General features: G+C 36.3%; 1 protein-coding gene across 1 annotated transcript in view; it reads right to left on the bottom strand.

The window, feature by feature from the left end:
• Nucleotides 1-1284: 1284 nt before the first annotated feature.
• The window catches only part of LOC110315257 (vomeronasal type-2 receptor 116-like), a 35553-nt gene continuing 13584 nt past the window's right edge, over nucleotides 1285-23253 (bottom strand). Inside the window, 4 exon segments of the mRNA XM_021189356.1 lie at nucleotides 1285-2039; nucleotides 4599-4722; nucleotides 10033-10260; nucleotides 15390-15498. Coding sequence (XP_021045015.1) covers nucleotides 1285-2039; nucleotides 4599-4722; nucleotides 10033-10260; nucleotides 15390-15498 — 1216 coding nt within the window.

The following is a 23253-nucleotide window of genomic DNA, read 5'->3' as shown; positions in this document are numbered from 1 at the left end:
TATTTGAAATGTAAATAAAGAAAATAATAATAAATAAATTTTAAAAAAGAAATGTAAATGAAGAAAATATCTAATAAAAAACTAAAAAAAATTAATGCTAATGCATTTCAGAGACATTCAACACCCATTTTTTGAGGAGAATTGTTAAATGTTGACTTTTTTGAAGTGTCATATTCTAGGAAGCAGCATAATTAAAACATTTCTCTCCCATTCCATCCTTCCATAATTTTCTGAGTCCAGAACATCAAACAGAACTGCACATGGAGTACAGCCTCTGAAAAAAATTTAGTTCATGAAAATATCAGTAGTTTTACCTATTTCTTCCACAACTTCAAAATAAATAGCATGTTGACATATCTAAAAGCTTATTCTATTTCATTCTGTTTTGTTTCAATTTTTATTTTTTTACAGTTATTCCCCTCCTGCTCTGCCCCATAACTCTTCTCCATCGAATATCTGTCAATATCTCCAAGAGGATATTCCTACCTCCCCAACCCACAACCATTCCCAATTCCTGAGACCACAAATCACTCACGGCTTTGGTGTGTCTGTCTTCTCTCACCGAGGCCATACAAAGCAGTCTTATGCTGCATATGTGTTGGGGTTTCATATCATCTGGGGTATGGTGCCTGGCTAGAAGCTCCATTTCTGAGCGATCATGGTTGTCCAGATTATTTGAGACCACTAGCTTGTCCTTTTCCTCTGCTTCTTGCATCTATTCCTAATTCATCCACAGGGGCTGCCAGTTTCTGTCCATTGTTAGATATATTTGTAATTGAGGGAAGAAAAGGAATATTTCCTTCTTAGACTATTAGCCAATACTTTTGAAGAACAGCTAAAAAAAGGGCAGTATTCTGTTATGTATGTGTTCATACTGGAAATCAGAAAATATGTTCTGATTTCAGCTTTGTTGATTATTTAGTTATATATTATCTATGATGGATTGTTTGAGTTCGTACATGGTTTCTATATGCAGCTCTCTCTGTCCTGGCTCTCACTTTCTATACGAACTCATGGATTCAACTGACTTAACAAATTTATTGAAAATTGCCAGGGGGGAAACCCCATGAAAGAAAAACTATGAAAAAAAAATTCTAATGACTATTTGAGAGATTCAGTGCATGATTTTACAGACACTGTATGTGAAATCCATTCATATGACAATTCTTGACATCACTAGAACAAATAGTGAGATTGATTGTAAAACAAGATACATGCTCTATCACCCAATATTTGGTGGGTATATACCAACATTACCTGTGAAAAAATTACAGAAATATTTGGTCAGAAATAAGATTTTTCCCCGATCATTTGGATAGAATTTCGCTCTGGTGTAAGTAAAATGATGTAGATCTTGGGTGCAAAGATGCATCCAAGCATCCCTGCACTAGATGTCAAGATGGAGAAGAACTCCACAGCAACCAATATCTTGTGCTTGTTGCTATGGTAAATGAGGAGGAAGGTGATCCAGACACAACAGAACACAAACATGCTGAAGGTTAAGAACTTGGCTTCATTGAATATGTCAGGCAGATTTTTGGCTAAGAAAGCCACAGTGAAGCTTCCAAGTGCTAGACAAGCCAAATATCCAAGGATACTGTACAATGCAGTAACTGAGCCTTTGTTGCACACAATGATGATGTGCCCATGCTGGGACTGTTGATCAGTATCAACAAAGGGAGGAGAAACTCCTAGCCAGATTGCACACAGAATACATTGGAATAGGGAACATATGGGAATAATATAGTTGGGTGTCCATGATACCAGGAAGTTTCTCAACCTTCTTCCTGGGTCTGTGATTTTGAAAGCCAGAACCTCGGTGATTGTTTTGGCCAGAACTGTGGAAACAGCCTCAGTGAATACAATTTCAAATGTGATTTACTGTAAGACATGGGTGACTCTGTTAGGATGGCCAATGAAGAAAAAGGAGCAGAGAAAACAGAACATGAGTGAGAGCAATAAAATGTAGCTGAGGATTCTGTTATTGGCCTTCACANTAGGAGTGTCATGGTGCTTCACAAAGACACAAAGTACCGCAGCTGTGAATGCAGTGAAACAGAAGGACATTGGGGCAAGTGCCATCCCCAAGGGGTCTTTGTAGCTTAGAAAGGAGACATCTTTCTGAATTCATTTGTTTTGTTCTGTGTTGGCATACTGGTATTCAGGACAATTCACACATTGATCCATATCTGATGTCCAAAGGAAAGTTTAGTTAGTCCTACCTTTAAAATTTTTTATTGAAAGGTATTTTAAGTAAGAGTGTTGAAAGAAGCCTTGTAATGCTGCCTTTGGTGCTGAGAATGTAATGTGAAGGATATTGCTGAGCAACATTGCTTTCAATTCAAAGTATTCATAAAGTTTTAAGAGATATAAAACCTAGCATTTATTTCTTTATCTAGTTAACTCTTGATTATATCATTTAAAATATTACCAGAAAGCAAAGATTTTAGAAGTCATTTCTTGGTTCTATGTTGATTTCAAGTAGATTACTTAAATCAGAGAAGATACATTCATAAACTACAATGAAGTTGCATATATTTTATATATACAAAACCCTACACTGACTCTTTTCTGACATCATTGACTATTTGATGAATTTTGTCCCTATGGCACATGGCAACTCTGACTTCTACTGGGACAAGATCTTTAATAGCTACACAAGAATTCACTAGCTCAAACACATTGGCATAGAAACGCTACATTGAACATGTAGGCTATGTGTATGTATGCATGTTTTTATGTATTTGTTCTTGTAATAGTAGCTATTGCTTTATTGAAATTAAGTGATTCCTGTCACATGTCATAAGAAGGTGGAGAAGAAATGAAATATAATATTTATGTTTGAAAAGTAGAAAATATTAAAAAATAAGCCCTAAGATGTTTTTTCATATTACAATAATTAAATTGAAGTTCTGATTATTGTTCATGATATGTAATAATCTTAATACTGAGGGAAAAATTCCACTCTAAATACTTTTTACAAACATATCCTTCACATTAATTCCTACATCATTTGGAATGCTGAGCACTTTCATCATGTCCTCATCTCCATTCTTATGAAAATCAGTGTCTGTGAATGTACTCAGGCATGAAATCAGTACAGACAAGTAGAATAAGCATTTTAACAGAGGAATCCTCGAGCAAGAGTGGTAACCCAGATGGTATGTGTTAAGCAATAGTACCCCATTCTTAAATATTAATATCCAAGATGGTATTTATATTTTTATCTTGTATAAATAAAATATATTTTTAATTGAACTTGGTTTTCATGTCATTTCAGAGAATGTTGATGAGATTCCTTGGTTTTCAGAATTCTTTTCTACAACAACAAATTTGTGGAGAGCATTTATTGGATAAATTGCCTAAGAGCATCAGAAGCTGTATTAGCTATAAGAAGAATACTTTGCTCTACCAGAGGACCTGATTTCAAATCCCATCACCTATGACACCTATCTCACAAGTGCATGGAAATATAACTACAGGGGCTTTTATTTGCTCATATGTACACCTGTGCATGTGTTAACCAATTAAAGTAATAAAATATTATATGGATTTTTGGATAAAATTTCGATGAAAGTGATTATTCTTATGTGTTTTCTGACATCTAATACAATTACAGTATACTTTTTAATTTATTTCAGCATAGTGTATTTTGGAATGTATCACTTTAAAAGACATCTTCCGAATAGATGGATTGGTTCTACTACATGCATCTTGGGAATAAATTCAGATTGTAAGTCTTAGCAAAAAATGATTGAACTGATGAACCATCTCACAGACAAGAGTCTTAAGAGTTTAATTCATAAAAAAGAGGGGAGGGGAAAAAGCGTTTAATTCATTATGTAGGATGAAAGTCAAAATAATTGAAAGCTAACCATAAGATTTTTGCATTTTGCAAACACTAAAAAATTATTTCAAGAATGAATGTTATATGTGATATAATAAATAAGATGCTTGTTGTATATTGCACACCATGGGTCAACTCGTATCCCCTATATCCTCAATTAATATTACATCTGGCTTTGAATATGGCCCTCTAAATGTTACATACTTAATATTTTCTCCTAAATTTCCAAATAATTTTGTGTTTTATATTAATTGTACAGTGAACAATGGTTTTGTATCTAGCAGTCTCATGATCTGGTCTAGTAGATTAGATATTATATTTGCTTCTTCAGAGCTCCTATATGTACAAAAGGTACATAATCATATTTAAATCAGATATGTTCATAAAATAAAACTCAATTAATACACTCGAAAATTGTGACTGTAATCTAATGTACATGTATTTTTGCAATAGAGGGATTGCTTGGAAAATCTTGTCCAGAATACCTTCAAATTGCAGTTATATTTTCTGAACTATTTCTTTGTGAATCATTATCTACCATGAATATGCAATTAGTCAACCTGGGGGTCAAGGCACAAAGTATGTTTGTGTATTTTTGCAAAATTTTGTTAATGAATTTTATATCTATATCTAGTCAATTAGAAAATGATATATCTTATATTTGCAGTTGCCTTTTAATTGACTTTTTCATCCCAGTATGGTATAAGAGGAATATAGATCTTCTGTATTTGTCAGAACAGCAAATACTCACTTGTCTCATTAGAAATTTCATTTTCAGGGCAAGGGCTGCAAACAAAACAGCCGGCTGCCATTACCTCCTTCCAGAATCTTCTGAATCTAGGACTACAATCTGCACTACACAAAGAGGATGGCATCTGAGAAAAAATTATACACATGCTGATAATGAGTTTTATACATTTCTGTTATATTTTATATTAGTACATTGAGATTTCAATAAGCTCATTTTATGCGAACCAACTGGTTGACATTTCACTCTGTTCAGTGTTTATTGACCAGCAATGAATTTTGGAAATGCATTGAAGAAATGTTGGATAATTTCTGAGTGTCTAGTAATTCAGGCAAAAGAGTTCATATTGATCTGTGTGCAAAAACTACAGATATTGCAACCTGAAAATTTTTAGTTAATTATTTTCAATTTTGCCACAAGTGAAGTGAACAGAAGAAACTTTCATTGAGATATTTTCTCAGACAACATTAGTCATTACTCAGATCTTTTAAGCATTTTCTTAAATGGTATTTGACATAGGTCTGCCCATCTCATTGTGGGCAATTGAGCCAGTAAGCAGTGTTCTCTTAAAATCTATGCCTTAGTTCCAGTTTCTAGATATCCACACTTGTCTTTCTATGACAATAAGTCATATGGCAAATTACCCCTTCCTCCTCACTTGGCTTAAATCAAAGTTTAATTGAAACAACAAAGATACAAATTAGTGTTTGAAAAAAATTGAAAAAGAAAAATATGTCCATGAGTCAAAGATAACAGATATGACCTTGTATAAATTACCATTGCAAACATGAGAAACTGTACATAAAAAGAGTGGAGTATGCAGACAGATGTTTAAGATGGCTGGAAAAGATAAACGAATCTGTAGTGACCTTGAATATGGAGTGTTTCATGAAGTCAAAATGCTCTCCAGTGACTGAAAAAAATCAGATTTTTAAAAGGTAATTGAAGATTTGAAGAATTTCTCCTATGTTTTTGATATTATTGAAATAAGGTCTTACCATGAAGTACCAGTAGATCAATACTCTAAATCAAGATCAGAGTACATTTTCTCCAATTTTCCCCAACATTTTCTTTAAATTTATGTCGACACTTTGTGATATTTTAAAGATTATTTTGAGCTTGAGTGAGGAAAGTGTGTATACTTATTTACTTTATGTTAATTTATTTTAACAGAGTGTCTCCATATCACACATAGTTGGTTTGGACTCACAATATAGGGTACACTTGCAAGAAACCAGCAGAGATTTTAAGATGTCTGCCCATAAAGTGCTTGGATAAAAACATGAACCACAAAACAACTTGACATTATTTTTGAATTTCATGGATAATTTTGTCTTGATGTATTATACCACTGTCAATATTTAGGGAAAAGAAAATTTACTAATATCAATATGTGTTCCTTCTTCTCTATCAATGTTTTGTTTCTTTACCTCTGAATGAATGTTGGACTTGGTTAAGAGCCATTTCTGAACTTTTCTGGAAAATAAAATAATTCTATAATGTGTGGTGTATTACACATAATGGATCTGTTTATGTTAAACTATGCTTGAATCCCTGGTAAAAATTCCCCAAGAGTGGAAAAGAAGAGGGAGAGCAGAAAAATAAGGAAATAATCAGGTATAGGAAAATATGGAGACCTGTACAGAGGGTCAAGAAATTAAACAGAGGTGTATAGCAATCAGGGAAGGGGAACTGTGGGTAGTAACCATAATGTCCCAGATGCACGGAAATCAAGAGCCTCCTAGAATCCCACAGGAATAACATTAGCTGAAATACCCCCAGAATGGTGAGGGAGAACATATGGAGACCATATCCAGAGATTAGGCCTGGCAGCTCAGTTGAAGGATGGAGCCACCCAACCGTCTCCAACAATTTAACACAGATTTGCTCCCATCTAAACGAAATACAGGTACAATGAATAGAGCAGAGGCTGAAGGAAAGGTCACACAGAGACAGACCCACCTGGAGATATATCCCACATGCAGAAATCAAACCCATATATGGTTATGAATACCAAGAAGTGCTTGCTGACAGGAGCCTGATATAGCTAACTCGTGGGAGGCGCTACCTGTTCCTGACCAACACAGATGTGGATGCTTGCAGTCAACCTTTCAAAATGAGCACAAGGACCACAATGGTGTTGTTAGGGGAAGATCTGAAGGGGATTAACGGGTCTTATCTTGCATCAATGAGAGCGAAGGCCCTTGGCCTATGAAGACTTGATGCCCCAGTGTAGAGGAATACTTGGGCAGTAAAGCTGAAATGGGTAGGTGAGTAGGTGAGCACCATCATAGAATCAGGGTAAGAGGGGATTGTATAGGTGTTTTGCAAGGGAAAACAAAGAAAGGGGATAACATTTGAAATGTAAATAAATAAAATATCCAAATTAAAAAATTGAAAAAAATCAAGTAAACAAAAATCACAATAAAAATGGGAATACATGGGTAGCTGCTACTACAACTCATTAGGTTCAATATTCAACCATACAAACTAATAGACAACAGTAATGTAAGGGTACGTTTAGTAGTGAGGCTGCATGTATGTTGCTTCTATAAGCTAAAGGCATTAATTTTTTTAAGAGCCAAATGATAATCAGTTTATACTTCTCATAGACATGTTAACTTATAGTATTATATGTATACCACTGACATGCTTATTCAAAATTGTTAACCTAAATTTACATCATGAATAGAGCTATAAAATACTAATTTTCACAACTATATTATTTAAAAATGAATATTAATTTGTTCATTTGCTCACAATTAAGATAGACATTTCTAATAAACTAAACATCACCTTTTCTTAAAGCATACCTCTAATAAAATATGACCTGGAAGAGAAAATCCCAGAGTAAAGCACTGCTTAAGATGGCCTGATAAAAACTGTGGTATGCTTCAGGCAGTAAAAGCTCACATTAAAAGCTCTAAAGGCCTGAAAAATGAAAGATTGTGAAAAGATAATTCTCTGTTACTTCATTGCCAGGAGTAGGTCATGCATAAGGAATGAGGTAAGATATAAAGTCGAAAATGTACCCTGATAATAAATACTAGATTTTATGTTTGTTTGCTTGTTTCTAGCCTCCATTAAAATGTATACCAATTTCATGTTAGGAACATGATTGCAAAATGTTTTATACAGTCCTACTCCATATCAGAACCTATTCAAGGCACAAAGTTAAAAATAATAGATTTTTTGTATATATAATCTTGCTATTTACTTACTGTTTCATCATATAAAATATTAAAGTATACTGTGATAAATGATGCTTTATATGTCCATGCAGTGTGCCACATGGACACATATGAGGGTTATCAAACTCTCTCTAATTTACGATCAAGTAGTGCTTCCTTAAATAGGTTATAAGTAGCACAAATCCTAAAAAAATAATCATTTTCTAACTGAATGCATAGAGAGTTGACAAAAACCCAAAGCAGGAAAAGAATGAGCAATCCAGAAGAATCAGCACCTGTGGAGGTGTATTGACTCTGATACGTTTGCAAGCAAAACTGAGAATTGGTCTGATACCAGAAACCTCAAGAAATCCTGTCTACAATATATGGAATAGTCAAGTGGAAGCAATGAGTTGAGCCAATTTGGCCAAAAATGTCAATGTGCTTTTATTTTCATGCTTATGCTCCCAAGGCCTGAGGACATTCAGTTTACATAAGATTTCCAGCTAGAGCAACAGAACTTTTCTGGGTCACAAAAATTTACCCACTGTTGTTTACATTTGGAAATTTTGTTATGGCTAATTAGTAATAAAAGAAGATACCAGCAGTATTTGACTACCAGAGTTTTGTTTGGGCTGGCATTGAAAAGGGCAGGCTATTTCAGGGTTTTTATGTAGAATTCGCATTGACAGATAATATCATTGTGTCACAGAAAATCATTTTGCAGTTCAACATTAACAGTTTATAGGAATTTCTTATTATACTTATTCCACATGCACATGTTGAATAAATAATTGGCTTCAAAAACTCCAGATATTCTGATTATAGAATTTACAGTTTGAATTATTGTTTAAAATTAAATATTCTAAGTACTGAAAGGGGGAAACTATCACTCAATTGTCTATCACTACTTCATGCTTAAATCACTACTATTCAATATATAAGATATGAAGTAGAATTTCCTGGTCCTTTCACCTATTTCTATTTTAAATGTGTAGTTACCATAGTGTGTTGTGAAAATTTTGTCTTATCATAATGTATTAATTTTTCTGAAAAATTTTTTATTTTATTGTTCTCCCATAGAATCCTATTATGTTCTAATGAGAGACAGAATGCGAATCTAATGGAAAAGGCAGTTGTGCAGGGGGGTGGAATAGGAGTATTAACTATGATATATTTGCAAGTAAAACTGAGATTGATCACATCCCAAAAGAAGGAAGGGAAACTTTATTTAGGACGTATTATGTGAAAATAACAAGCCATTTTCAATACATAAACAACATCAATTTCAAAAAAAAAATCTCCCTTTTCTCAAAGAATGATCTTTCTGTATTGTGTTATGTTCTTTTGGTAGTTGTTTTTTGTCAAGAACTATACCATACACATCCATCAAAGGTATTATTGAACTTCTCTTATCCCTCGTATAACATATTATAATGTTTTACTCATTTTTATTATAAAGAAAAGATCTGTTACAGTACATGAATTTGTCTCCCTACTCTCTATAGGCAAATAAGGTATGCCTTAAAATTAAACCAGCATTGTTGTCTGTTATTTCATTTAGATAAAGTAACAAAATTATTCAATTATAATGGAAAGTTATTTGATGCTTTTGTCTGGTTCCTGTTATTGCTGTATTTGAGGTGTATTAAGAGCTATTATTTGTCTGTTGTTCTAGTGCTGTCTATATGTCCCATTGAACTTCTGTTCATCTTTCTTAAAGTGTGAAGGGGTTCTTCAAATTTATTAAAAAATATATATCTGTGAATATTTTTCTCTGTAATTGTGTTCATTATTGAACATGGTAAATGTTCTATTATTATATGGGAAAACATAAATGGATATAATGACAAGGGTTAGCAATTATGACTCTTAGAGTTTCATAGATGTAACATTAGTCTCTCTACTATCAACATCTGTTCCAGAAGTTTAAGCAAATGTGGGAGAACACTGTGCAATAACAGCAATAATAGGAAGAAAATTTTGCTTAATTTAAAGGAAAGAATATCAATCAGCGGTGAAGAACAGTTATGTATTCATTAAATTGCAGAAAATGGTTCTTATATGTCAAAGATATGCTTTATGCATGTTTCAATCTTCAAAGAATTGGTAAAAAGGTTAAAAATGAGAAAAAAAGAAACATAACACAAGAACCTAGAAATTGGATCCTGATTTAACAAAATTTTTCATTTCAACATGTTATCGTGTATCTACTTGAGAGTGTTTACTGTTGTGTATTGTAAATAAGTAAGTTAGTACACACTCACCTTTCTACTTCCTGTGGCCAATTCAATCATGTCTCCATATAAGTGAAAGTGCTGTCCATGTGGAAAATATGGGTTGAACTTTCCTAACTTCACCTTAATCCCAAGGTGTTGTGAGATAGTTCCAAAGTAGAAAATGTCATAATCTTCCTACAGTATTACTTTTTGTTTCATAATCAGTTTGTCCCCAAGAGGATTAGTGAAGTGGATCTTTCTCAGAAATGAATTTACCTAAAACACAAGAATTGCACTATATTGTATATACCATTCATTCAAATCATAATATGTATACAGATTTCATAATAAATGCAACTATATTTAAAGAATGAAATCTAGAAATCCAATGAATTCAATAGGATAAAGGAAACTATCTTAATATTCCAAGAATGCCCAATATTGTAAACGGTATGATGACATCCAGGTGCTCTCTATGAAACCACAAACTTTCTTTGATAAACTGTGACTTCTTTTACCAATCACATATATGATAGTGATTAAAGTTTCTTTTTCTTTAGGAAAACTGGTCAGAAACTTAACTATTTTGGAAAATATTTCCTATTTCATTCACATATTCAGATAGAATATTAAAAGAAGTAAGGGGAAAAGGTCAAGTAACATATAAAGGGAGATCTATTAGAATTAAACCATACTTCTCCCCAGAGACTATGAAAGCCAGAAGATTCTGAGTAGATGTCATACAGACCCTAAGAAAACACAATTGGGAGCCCAGGCTCCTATACCGAGCAAAAATTCTCACTTACCATAGATGGAGAAACCAAGGTATTCCATGAAAAAACCAAATTCACACAATATCTCTCCATGAATCCAGTCCTTCAAAGGATAATAAAGGGAAAACACCAACACAAGGATGGAAAATATACCCTAGAAAAAAGCAAGAAAGTAATCCTTCAAAAAACCTAAAAAAGACAGCCTCAAGAACAGAATCCCAACTATAACAACAAAAATAACAGGAAGCAAAAATTAGTTCTCCTTAATATCTCTTAATATCAATGGACTTAAATCCCAAATAAAAAGACATAGTCTAACAGACAGGATACATATACAAGAACCAACTTATGGCTGCTTAAAGGAAACTCACCTCAGGGAAAAAAAAAACAGACACTACCTCAGAGTGAAAGGCTGGAAAATAATTTTCCAAGCAAATGGTCCAAAGAAACAAGCTGGAGTAGCCATTCTAAATTCAAATAAAATCGACTTCCAACCCAAAGTTATCAAAAAAAAAAAAAAAAAAAAATTCACAGAAGTGCATTTCATGCTCATCGAAGGTAAAATCTTCCAAGATGAACTCTCAATTCTGAATATCTGTGCTCCAAATGCAAACATATCCACATCCATTACAGAAACAATAATAAAGCTCAAAGCTAACATTGCACCTAACAAAATAATAGCAGGAGACTTCAACACCCCACTCTAATCAAAGGACAGATCCTAGAAACAGAAACTAAACACAGACACATTGAAACTAACAGAAATTATGAAACAAATGGTTTTAAATAATATCTATATAATATTTTATCCTTAAAAAATATACCTTTTTCTAAGCACCTCATGGCACTTTCTCCAAAATTGAACATATAATTGGTCACAAAACTGGCCTCAACATATACAAAAATATAGAAATTATCCCATGCATGCTATCAGATCACCACAGAATAAGACTGAACTTCAATAACAATATAAATAATAGAAAGCCAACATGGATGTGGAAACTGAAAAATACTCTACTCAATGATACCTTAGACAAGGAAGAAATAAAGAAATAAATTAAAGACTTTAGAGTTTAATGAAAATGAAGCCACAACATACCCAAACTTATGGGACAAAATGAAAGCATTGCTAAGAGTAAAACTCATAGCTCTGAGTGCCTCAAAAAATAAAACAAAACAAAAACAAAAACAAAAACAAAAACTAGAGAGAGCATATACTAACAGATTGACAGCCCCTATAAAGCTCTAGAGCAAAAGGAAGCAAATTCACCAAAGAGGAGTAGATTGCAGGAAATAATCAAACTCAGGGCTGAAATCAACCAAGTTGAAACAAAAAGAACTATTCAAAGAATCAACCAAACCAGTAGCTGATTCATTGAGAAAATCAACAAGATAGATAAATCCTTAGCCAGACTACCTAGAAGGCACAGGGACAGTATCCTAATTAACGAAATCAGAAATGAAAAGGGGGACATAACAATAGAATCTGAAGAAAGTCAAAAATATCATCAGATCCTACAACAAAAGCCTATACTGAACAAAACTGGAAAAAAACGGGATCAAATGGACAATTTTCTATACACCATACCAGTGACCAAATTTAAATCAGGATCAGATTACGAATCTAAACAGCCCCATATCCCCTAAAGAAATAGAAAGAGCCAAACATAGGCAAGGATCAGATGGATTTAGTGCAGAGTTCAATCAGACCTTCAAAGAAGTCCTAATTCTAATACTCCTCAACTATACCACAAAATAGAAACATAAGGTAGTCTACCCAATTCATTCTATGAAGTCCCAATTATACTAATATCTAAACCACACAAAGACCCAATATGTGTTAGTGTGTGTGCACAGGTGTGTGTGTGTGTGTGTGTGTGTGTGTGTGTGTGTGTGTGTGTGTCCAAAAATTCAACCAGAGAACTCCTAAACCTGATACACAATTTCAGTGAAGTAACTGGATATAAAATGAACTCAATCAGTGGCCTTTCTCTACATTAAGGATAAACAGGCTGAGAAAGAAATTAGGGAAACATCACCTTTCACAATTGTCACAAATAATATAAACTACCTTAGTGTGACTCTAACTCACAAGGTTAAAGATCTTTATGATAAGAACTTCAAGTCTCTGAAGAAAGAATATTAAAAGCAGTAAGGGAAAAAGGTCAAGTAACATGTAAAGGGAGACCAATTAGAATTATAATAGATTTCTCACCAGAGAATATGAAAGCTAGATGATCCTGGGCAAATGTTGTACAGATACTAAGAGAACACAAATGCCAGCCCAGGTTACTATACCCAGCTAAACTCTCAATTACCAAAGATGGAGAAAAAAAAGTATTCCGTGACAAAACCAAATTCACACAATATCTTTTCACGAATCCCTCCCTTCAAAGGATAATAAAGGGACAACACCAATACAAGGACAGAAACTATGACCTAGAAAAAGCAAGAAAGTAATCCTTCAACAAACCTAAAATAAGACAGCCACAAGAACAGAATCACAACTCTAACAACAAAAATAACAGGAATCAACAATTACTTTTCCTTAACATCCCTTAATATCAATGGATTCAATTCCCTAATAAAAAGACAGACTAAATGACTGGCTACACAAACAGGACTCCACATTTTGCTGCTTACAGGAAACCCACCTCAGGGAAAAAGACAGACACTACCTCAGAGCAAAAGGCTGGAAAACAATTTTTGAAGCAAACTGTCTGAAGAAACAAGCTGGAGTAGCCATCCTATTATCAAATGAAACCGACTTCCAACTCAACATTATCAAAAAGACAAGGAGGGGCACTTCAGACTCATCAAAGGTAAAATCTGCCAAGATGAACTTTCAATCCTGAATATCTATGCTCCAAATGCAAGGGCAGCCACATTAATTAAAGAAACTTTAGTAAAGCTCAAAGCACACATTACAACTCACACAATAATAGTGGAAGACTTCAACACCCCACTCTCATCAATGGACAGATCCTAGAAATAGAAAATAAATAGAGACACAGTAAAACTAACAGAAGTTATGAAAGCAATGGATTTAACAGATATCTACAGAACATTTTATCCTAAAACAAAAGGATATATCTTCTTCTCAACACTTCATGGTACCTTCTCCAAAATTGACCACATAATTGGTCACAAAACAGGCCTCAACAGATAAAAAAATATTGAAATATCTGTATCCTATCAGATCACCACGGAATAAGGCTGATATTCAATAACAATATTAATAATGCAAAGCCAACATTCATGTGGAAGCTGAACAACAGTCTCCTCGATGATACCTTGGTCAAGGAAGAAATAAAGAAAGAAATTAAAGACTTTTTAAAGTTTAATGAAAATGAACTCACAACATATCAATACTTATGGGACACAATGAAAGTGAAAGACCCAATTCCTGGGGAGATCCTCACTCAAGTCCCAGGATGAGACGAACACCCCAGTAACTCAAGAGAAACCATTCTTGATGCAATGTGCATGAGATTTAATTGGGGAAAAAAATCAACACACTGAGGTCAAGCTCATAGGAGATCAAACCCCAGCAGTTGCAATTGAGTGCTTTTTAAAGGAAAAATCGTAAGATAAGGAAAGGAAAAGGGGGGATAAGTTCACAAAGAATAGGGAAGTTGAGTAAACATTTCAGCTCATCTCTTACCGAAGAGTTACAGGCTACCTTGGCAAACATTCTTGGTGGGGAATCTAAGTAAACATCATAAGAGTGGGGAATGATGAATTACAGCTCATCTACTACTGAACAGTTAAAGGCTTATCTTTGGCAAACATTCTTAGTTCTTTACACAAATGAATCAGGAACCAGGGTGATTTAAGATGAGCCAGTTTCTCAGGCTAGAAGCAAAAGAACGAGGAACTTTATGCTGGACTTGGTTTCTAGGGGTTTAAAAAAATACACATTGAGTTGTGGGTCTTACATTCCTCGCTCCTTCTAGAAAATACTTCTAATCTTAGAACTAGACACTATTTTCTCTCTGAAATACTTGATACTTTAATGCGTGGTACTGTTGTCCCAAAACTAAAAGCTGCACTGTACCAAGTCTTGCTTTAATAAAGGCAACTAGTCTGTCTAATACACATGGACCTATAATTAAAAGCTGAAGCAAAATTGAAAGGGGTCCCATAAGGGTAGAAAGTAGTGTGATCAAAAGTACAAATAAGGGCTTTTTCAGAAGTCCCAAGGTTTTCTGCACAGTGGCATCTAATGTCGACTGACTCTCCAACTTGGAAGCGATGTAGGCCTTGCAGGTCTCCTTTTCTTGAGTAGGCCTTCTGGAGTTGTTTTCATGCTTGCTGTCTCACCCACTCAAGTGCTTTTAGCTTAGAGAACAAAGGCTGGGAAAGCAGCATGTCAGCACTATGTACAGAGGCTGTTTTTACCCGCAGAGTAATATATAGGGGTTTAGTTCAAACTGTCCAGGGGTGTTTCTAACCCTGAAGAGCAAAGGGTAGGAGAGCTATACAATCATTAGTGCCAGTCTCTGCTGTCAGTTTTGTAAGGGTCTCTTTAATGGTTCTATTTATCCTCTCTACCTGTCCTGAGCTTTGGGACCTGTATGCACAATGTAACTTTTAATTAATCTCCAATATCTTGGCCAGTCCCTGACTTACCTGGGCAATAAGGGCAGGTCCATTATCAGACCCGATTACCTTGGGTATCTCAAACCTCGGGGAGATTTCTTCTAGGATCTTCTTGGACATCACATTGGCCATCTCAGTCCTTGTAGGAAAAGAATTTACCCAGCTTGAAAAGGGTCTCTATAAAAACTAATGAGTACTTGTTACCATACTTGGCTGGTTTCACCTCAGTCTTCTCTAAGGAGGCATTCCAGAAGGATTAGCATTAACCAGCTGGCAAGGCACAAAAAGTTTGACTATCAAGTCAACCACTACTGGTGATCTCAGAACATGATAAGGGGATGTTCGAACAAGTCTCTGCAGATGTTTAACACTTAAGTGGGTTGGACAATGCATCTGTTGGACATATTCTAGTCCGTTTTGTAGGGTACGATCTCCTTCCCTTCTGAGGTTTAGCAAGTCACCTAAGGGATCCTAAAGAACTGGTCTATCTTTTAATTTCTTGCCAGTCTTCCAGGGTTTACTGCATCTCAGGTCCTGAGGTTTTGGACTTTTCTGCTACAGGCAAAAGGTTAACACTCTGGGCTGCCTGCTTGATGGTTAGGACTGTCATCTGATTCCCTTTAGCCACAGTATCTTATGTCTTTCTCTGCAGATGTCAACAGCTTGTTTGGTCTGTATATTGTTCTGTGCAGTTTCAAAAAGCCTACCTGCTGTCAATGTAAATGTTGATAGACTTCTCCTTTGCCATTCATAGAGCTTGTATCAAAGCCACAAGTCCATTAAGGGAGGCTGCTGTCCTAGAACACTTGCTTTCTGTCCACCACTGCTGCCCCCACCTTCTGCTTACCTTTTACCATGAAGTCATTCCGAGTCTTCCTTCAGAATGTCAGCGCAATGAGGAGTCATCAATCTCAGGCAGTAGAATAGCAAGATTGAGGACAGCAGCAGGAGCAAAGTCATTTGTTCAGTCAACAAAAGGCTCTGGTAATGTGTCATGAAAGTGTTTGTCATCCATCAGTCAGGAATCTGTCAGATAATGCTTTTGAGAATGTGGGGTGCCATTACAGTTATTTGCTGTCCCAGAGTGAGCTTATCAGTATCCTTGATAAAGAGACCTATGGCAACAATAGCTTTCAAGCAAAAGGGCCACCAGCTGGCATCAGGGCCTGATATTTTAGATAGGTAAGCCATTGGCCTCTTTTTTAAAAAGTTTTCTTGTGATCTGGTTTCCACACAAACATCACCCCTTCCTTGGTAAGGGGTACAACAGGGCATCTAAGGTGGCAATCCCTGGTATCCAAAGCCTGCAGAAGCCAACAATGTCCAAGAATTCTCATACTTGCCTTGGTGTAGTTGTAGAGGAGATCTGAGTTACAGTCTTTTTCTGGCTTCTCAAATAAGTAATTTCAGTCTGACACATCTGAGTCTTTTTAACTGAGTCTCAGTACCCCAACACACCTAATTCTGTCAAGCACATCCGTCTTCTGTTGCCCAGGTTTCCTATCTGTCTAGATCCTGTCTTTTGTTCTCCTACTACTGAGGCCAAGATTCTAGTCAAATCTCTCTCCCTCCCTCTCTCTGCCTCTCTCTTTTTCATCTTCCTCAGTCTCCTGCTTATGAAATACTTTCTTTGCCTCCTTAACCAAATCCTGCAAGGTATAATCCTACAACCGTTTTAGCCACTCTAACTTCTTCTCTTAACAAAGAAAATGGCATGTTTTATCAAAATTTGACAACTGAGAGTGAAAGACACTGAGATACAGCTTCAGAGCACCAACTTAAAACAAACAACCAAGAACATCATTAGTCAACTTGGACAGAGGAAACAGAACAAGGCATGAAGGGAGATAAAACGTGTTCCTCAGTCTCAATTCCCTCAGGAATGGCAGTTCTGGCTTCCTGTCAGCAACCATCACACTATCAAACCCCAATTCCAGCACCTATACTCATTACCACAGAAAAGCAAAATTGAATTTCATGTCTTCGTATATCCCAGGGAAGCCTGGAAGTACTTTTGATGCCCAGGATTGTCCATTTAAGGTAAAATGACAGATTGCTGTAATTTTTCCTGCTTTTCAAACAAACAAAGTAAAGCTCCACTTTTGTAACAAACTGAGAAATACCTTACTTTTATTCCTAGTCTGAATATGGACTTTACTGTTTTAAATAAGGTCTATATCTATAATGAGTACAGAACTTCAATTTACACGACATTTCTAACATTTCATTTACATCTCACTCAGCCAGTAATGGTTAACTTAATAAGGTTACTTTACAGAAAGGTATTATTAATGGCTGACAAAATTGCAAACTTTTAACAAAGTGCTGTAATTGCCAGAAAACCCTTACACTGATTTGCAGTGGTTACTAAGAATAAAAATAGAAGAAACTGAAACTGGACTACAAGTCTGCAAGGAAACATTTTTCACTGTCCTACTTGATATATAATATAATAGGACAGAATGAATTACAGTACCTGGCAGGATGACTTCTTCTTTTAAAAAAGACTACCATTCAGTTCAAAGTAGTAAAAATGCAGATGAAACAGGCTCGAAAATGTTGTAGCTACAAGTCATCTTATATTTACCCAAAGAGGAATCTGAGAACTTTTATTTGGGTCTACCTAACATCTAGAAAACCTCCATGTGATCTCATCGTTTTTAGAATGAAAGTCCAAACAGCATTTCTGAGAGAAATGGAGGGACAGGAAAAGTTGGAGTTTGCTATTTAAGTTATTTTCACATTAGTAGTATTAGATAAAACTTATTTATACCTTTAAAACCATTCAGAAACACAAATGAAAAGGCTGCGTACATTTGCTTATTTAAACCAAATAAAATTCTTAATTTTTCTAGCTGTAATTTCAAGAGAGGAGCTCCTTGTTACCAGATGAATTTTTGTATGAAAAACAGTCAACAGTTTCCTCATCATAGAATTTGAGAATCTGCTGGTTGCTTTAAGAGCAGCATTTACAATCAGCTTTTAGCTGGGCTTCTCCAGCCACACTAGACTCCCAAATACAGGTGCAGGGTTCCAAAGACCAACAGCTGTGGGTCAGAGTGCGATTTTTGGTCCTAAAATCAGTCCAATGGTTAAGAGTCAAACTAGGGCATTGTCACAGTATGTCAAATTGTCTTAGTCACGTACAGGGAGACAAAACACACACACACACACACACACACACACACACACACACACACACACACAAGACTAAGAAAATCGAAACCAAGGCCTGCTTCCTATGGGACTTCTAACACCGAGGCCATGACCCACCTCCTGTGGGACTTCTAGCACCAAGAAGTGCACCAACAAGATGGCTGAGTGGACACAAAATCTCTCCTCTCTAGGAGGAATTTCAGGTTCCAACTCAGCACCCAGTTGGGAAATCTCCAGGCATCCCTGGAGCTCCCTCAGACGTCCTGGGACTTCTCCAAAGGTGGCAGGCAGTTATCCCTGGACATGTCTATTGATAATCCTCCATTCCATCTGGACAGGGAGTTTGTTTCTCTCATGAGCTCAGAAGACTGCAAACCAAAATACTGAATTCAGACACAGCCGACAGACAAAGACATATACAAAGACAGATTCCAAATTCAGACACAGCTGGCAGACAAAAAATAGACAAAGACAGATTCTTACCTCCAAGAGGGGTCTCTGAATATTAGGGTGGCCACAAAATCCAGGACGAGCCCCCAAATGAAAGAAATCTGTTCCCAGGGAGACCCTCACACAAGTCCCGGGATGAGACAACACCCCAATAACTCGAGAGAAACCATTCTTGATGCAATGCGCATGAGGTTTAATTGGGAAAAATTCAGCATGCTGAGGTCAAGCTCATAGGAGATCAACCCCCGGTAGTTGCAATTGAGTGCTTTTTAAAGGAAAAACCATAAGAAAAGATGGGATAAGTTCACAAAGAATAGGGAAGCTGAGTAAACATTTCACCTCATCTCTTACAGAAGAGTTAAAGGCTACCTTGGCAAACATTCTTGGTGGGGAATCTAAGTAAACATCATAAGAGTGGGGATGATGAATTACAGCTCATCTCCTACTGAAGAGTTAAAGGCTTATCTTTGGCAAATATTCTTAGTAATTTACACAAATGAATCAGTCACGAGGGTGGTTTGAGATGAGCCAGTTTCTCAGGCTAAAGGTGAAAGAACAAGGAAATTTATGCTGGGCTTTGTATCTAGGGGGTAAAAAAAAACACGTTGAGTTGGGGGTCTTACATTAGCAGTCCTAAGAGGAAAACTCATAGCTCTGAGTGCCTCCAAAAAGGAACTAGAGAGAGCATACACTAGCAGTTTGACAGCATACCTAAAAGTTTTAGAAAAAAGTGAAACAAATTCACCCAAGAGGAGTAGACAGATGTTGGGAACTAAAAACGGGGGCCCAGGGGGAAGAGGGGCGAAGAGAGGCAAGGAGAGACCCATACCCCCACCAGAGTTTTACCTATTCTCTAGTCTGTCAGGCATGGAGTGCTGCTGTCCACTTTCCATTCAGCCCTGGGTGGGCATTTAACCCACTGACCTATTCTTCAGGGGAAGGCCTTTCTGTGTTCCAGTCAAGATCCACTGCATTCACTCTTATCAGTTTTTGGAACCTCTTCCCTTATCCCTCTCTCCTACAACCCTGGTAGTTTTAGCAAAGTAGCTCCAGAGTTCCAAGGTAGGGATGCCCCTTAGCTGCCCCATAATGAGCCTGTCCCATCATCCATGTGCAGTGGGTCTTAATGAGCAGAGACATTCTATGGTTTTAGAGCTTTATTGTATAAAGGCAAGGAGAAAGAGAGAAGATATAATGAGAGACAGAGAGAAAGAGGGAGAGAGGGGAGAGGAGGGGAGGGAGGGGAGGAGAGGGGAGGGGAGGGAAAGGGAAAAGAAAGAGAAGAGAGTAGTGAGAGAAGTGAGAGGTAAGAGAACAAAGGATTGAAAGTGTAAGAGAGCAAGCAAGCACTAAACAGCCCTTTTTGTGACCTCTACATTTGCTAGGTAACTGGGGAGTAGTTTAGCCTGAAGGTCAGACTTGGGCCATTGCCTACATGACTACTGACCACGCTTCTTTGTGGCGGCTGTGGGGGTGGTAACTTATGCAGGGCCCTGAATTCCAGGAGGGAACGCCTACCATGTCATGAGGTGAATTATCACCCTTTGGGTTCAGACCTCAGCTCAATTGGAGATCAGCCTGGAATTCCACACAGATGGCAGGAAATAATGAAACTCAGGGCTGAAATCAACCAGTGGAATCAAAAAGAACTATTCAAAGAATCAACCAAGCCAGGAGCTGGTTCTTTGAGAAAATCAACAAAATAGATAAACAGTTAGCGAGACTCACTAGGTGATACAGGGACAGCATCCTAATTAACAAAATCAGAAATGAAAAGGGAGACATAACAACAGAACCTGAGNAAATCCAAAACACCATCAGATCCTTCTACAAAAGCCTATACTCAACAAAACTGGAAAACCTGGCTGAAATAGAGAACTTTCTAAACAGATACCAGGTACCAAATTTAAACCAAGATCAGAAGAATGACCTAAACAGGCCCATATCCTCTAAAGAAATAGAAGCAGTCATTAATAACCTCCCAAACAAAAAAAACACAGGACCATATGGGTTTAGTGCACAGTTCTATCAGACCTTCAAAGAAGTCCTAATTCCAGTTCTTCTCAAACTATTCCACAAAATATAAACAGAAGGTACTCTATCCAATCAATTCTATGAAGCCAAAAATTGCTTTGATACCTAAACCACATAAAGAGCCAACAAAGATAGAGAACTTAAGACCAATTTCCCTTATAAATATTGATGCAAACATACTCAATAAAATTCTCCCTAACCAAGCCAAGTGCACAACAAAACAATCATTCATCATGATCAACTAGACTTCATTCCAGGGATACAGGGATAGTTTCATAAATGAAAATCCATCAATGTAATCCACTATATACACAAACTCAAAGACAAAAACCACATGATCATCTCGTTAGAAGCTGAGAAAGCATTTGACAAAATCCAACAGCCATTCATGATAAAAGTCTTGGAAAGATCAGAAATTCAAGGCCCATACCTAAAAATAAGACAATCAATATACAACAAACCAGTAGCCAACATCAAACTAAATGGAGAGAAGCTGGAAGCTATCCCTGGAAAATGAGGGAATAGACAAGGTTCCCCACTTTCTCCCTACCTATTCAGAATAGTCCTAGCCAAAGCAATTAGACAGCAAGGGGAGGTCAATGGGATACAAATTGGAAAGGAAGAAGTCAAAATATCACTATTTGAAGATGATATGATAGTATATATAAGTGATCCAAAAATTCCACCAGAGAACTCCTAAAACTGATAAACAGCTTCAGTGAAGTAGCTGGATCTAAAATTAACTCAAACAAATCAATGGCCATTCTCTACACAAAGGATAAACAGGCTGAGAACGAAATTAGAAAAACAATAGTCACAATAATCAAAATAGTCACAAATAATATAAAATACCTTGAATTCACTCTAACTAAGGATAAAGTCTCTGAAGAAAGAAATTGAAGAAGATCTCAAAAGATGGAAAGATCTCCCATGCTCATGGATTGGCAGGATTAATATAGTAGAAATGGCTATCTGGCCGAAAGCAATCTATAGATTCAATGCAATCCCCATCAAATTTCCAACTCAATTCTTCATTGAGTTAGAAAGGGCAAATTGCAAATACATCTGGAAAAACCTAGGATAGCAAAAATTATTATCAACAATGAAAGAACCTCTGGTGGAACACCATGCCTGACCACAAGCTGCAATACAGAGCAATTGTGGTAAAAAAAACAAAAAAAAACAAAACAAAACCAAAAAACAAAAAAAAACCCTGCAATTTACTGGTACAGTGACAGACAGGTAGATGAATGGAATAGAAATGAAGACCCAGACATGAAGCCAAACACTAAAAATCGTTCAGTGGGAAAAAGACAGCATTTTCAACAAATGTTGCTGGCTTAACTGGTGGTTATCATGTAGAAGAATGAGAATTGATCCATTCTTACCTCCTTGTAGTAAGGTCCTGTCTAAGGGGAACAAGGACTTCCACATAAAACCAGGGACACTGAAACTTATAGAGGAGAAAGTGGTGAAAAGCCTCGAAGATATGCGCACAGGGGAAAAATTCCGGAACATAACAGCAATGGCTTGTGCTGTAAGATTGAGAATTGACAAATGGGACCTCAGTAAATTGCAAAGCTTCTGTAGGGCAAAAGACACTTCAATAAGACAAAAAGGCCACCAACATATTAGGAAAGGATCTTTACCAATGCTAAATCTGATAGAGGACTAATATCCAATATATACAAAGAGCTCAGGAAGCTGGACTTCAGAAATTCAAATAACCCCATTAACAAACAGGGTACAGAGTTAAACAAAGGATTTTCAACTGAAGAATACCAAATGCCTGAGAAACATCTGAAAAAAATGTTCAATATCCTTAGTCATCAGGGAAATGCAAATCAAATTAACCCTGAGATTCCATCTCACACCAGTCAGAATGGCTAAGATTAAAAATTCAGGTGACAGCAAATGCTGGAAAGGTTGTAGAGAAAAAGGAACACTCCTCCATTGCTGGTGGGGTTGCAAGATTGTACAACCACTCTGGAAATCAGTCTGGTGGTTCCTCAGAAAATTGGACATAGTACGACTGGAGGACCTAGCAATACATCATCTGGGCATATACCTAGATCTTTCAACTGGTAATAAGGACACATGCTCCACTATGTTCATAGCAGCCTTATTTGTAATAGCTTTTGTTCCCAATTCTAAGAAGGGGGCGAAGTGTCCACATTTTGGTCTTCATTCTTCTTGAGTTTCATGTGTTTTACAAATTGTATCTTGGGTATTCTAGGTTTCAGAGCTAATGTCC

Source organism: Mus pahari, unplaced genomic scaffold (assembly GCF_900095145.1).
Source record: "Mus pahari unplaced genomic scaffold, PAHARI_EIJ_v1.1 scaffold_5139_1, whole genome shotgun sequence".
Lineage (NCBI taxonomy): Eukaryota > Metazoa > Chordata > Mammalia > Rodentia > Muridae > Mus > Mus pahari.
Note: the sequence above shows the minus strand (reverse complement) of the source record. Positions and strands in the feature narration are given on the sequence as shown.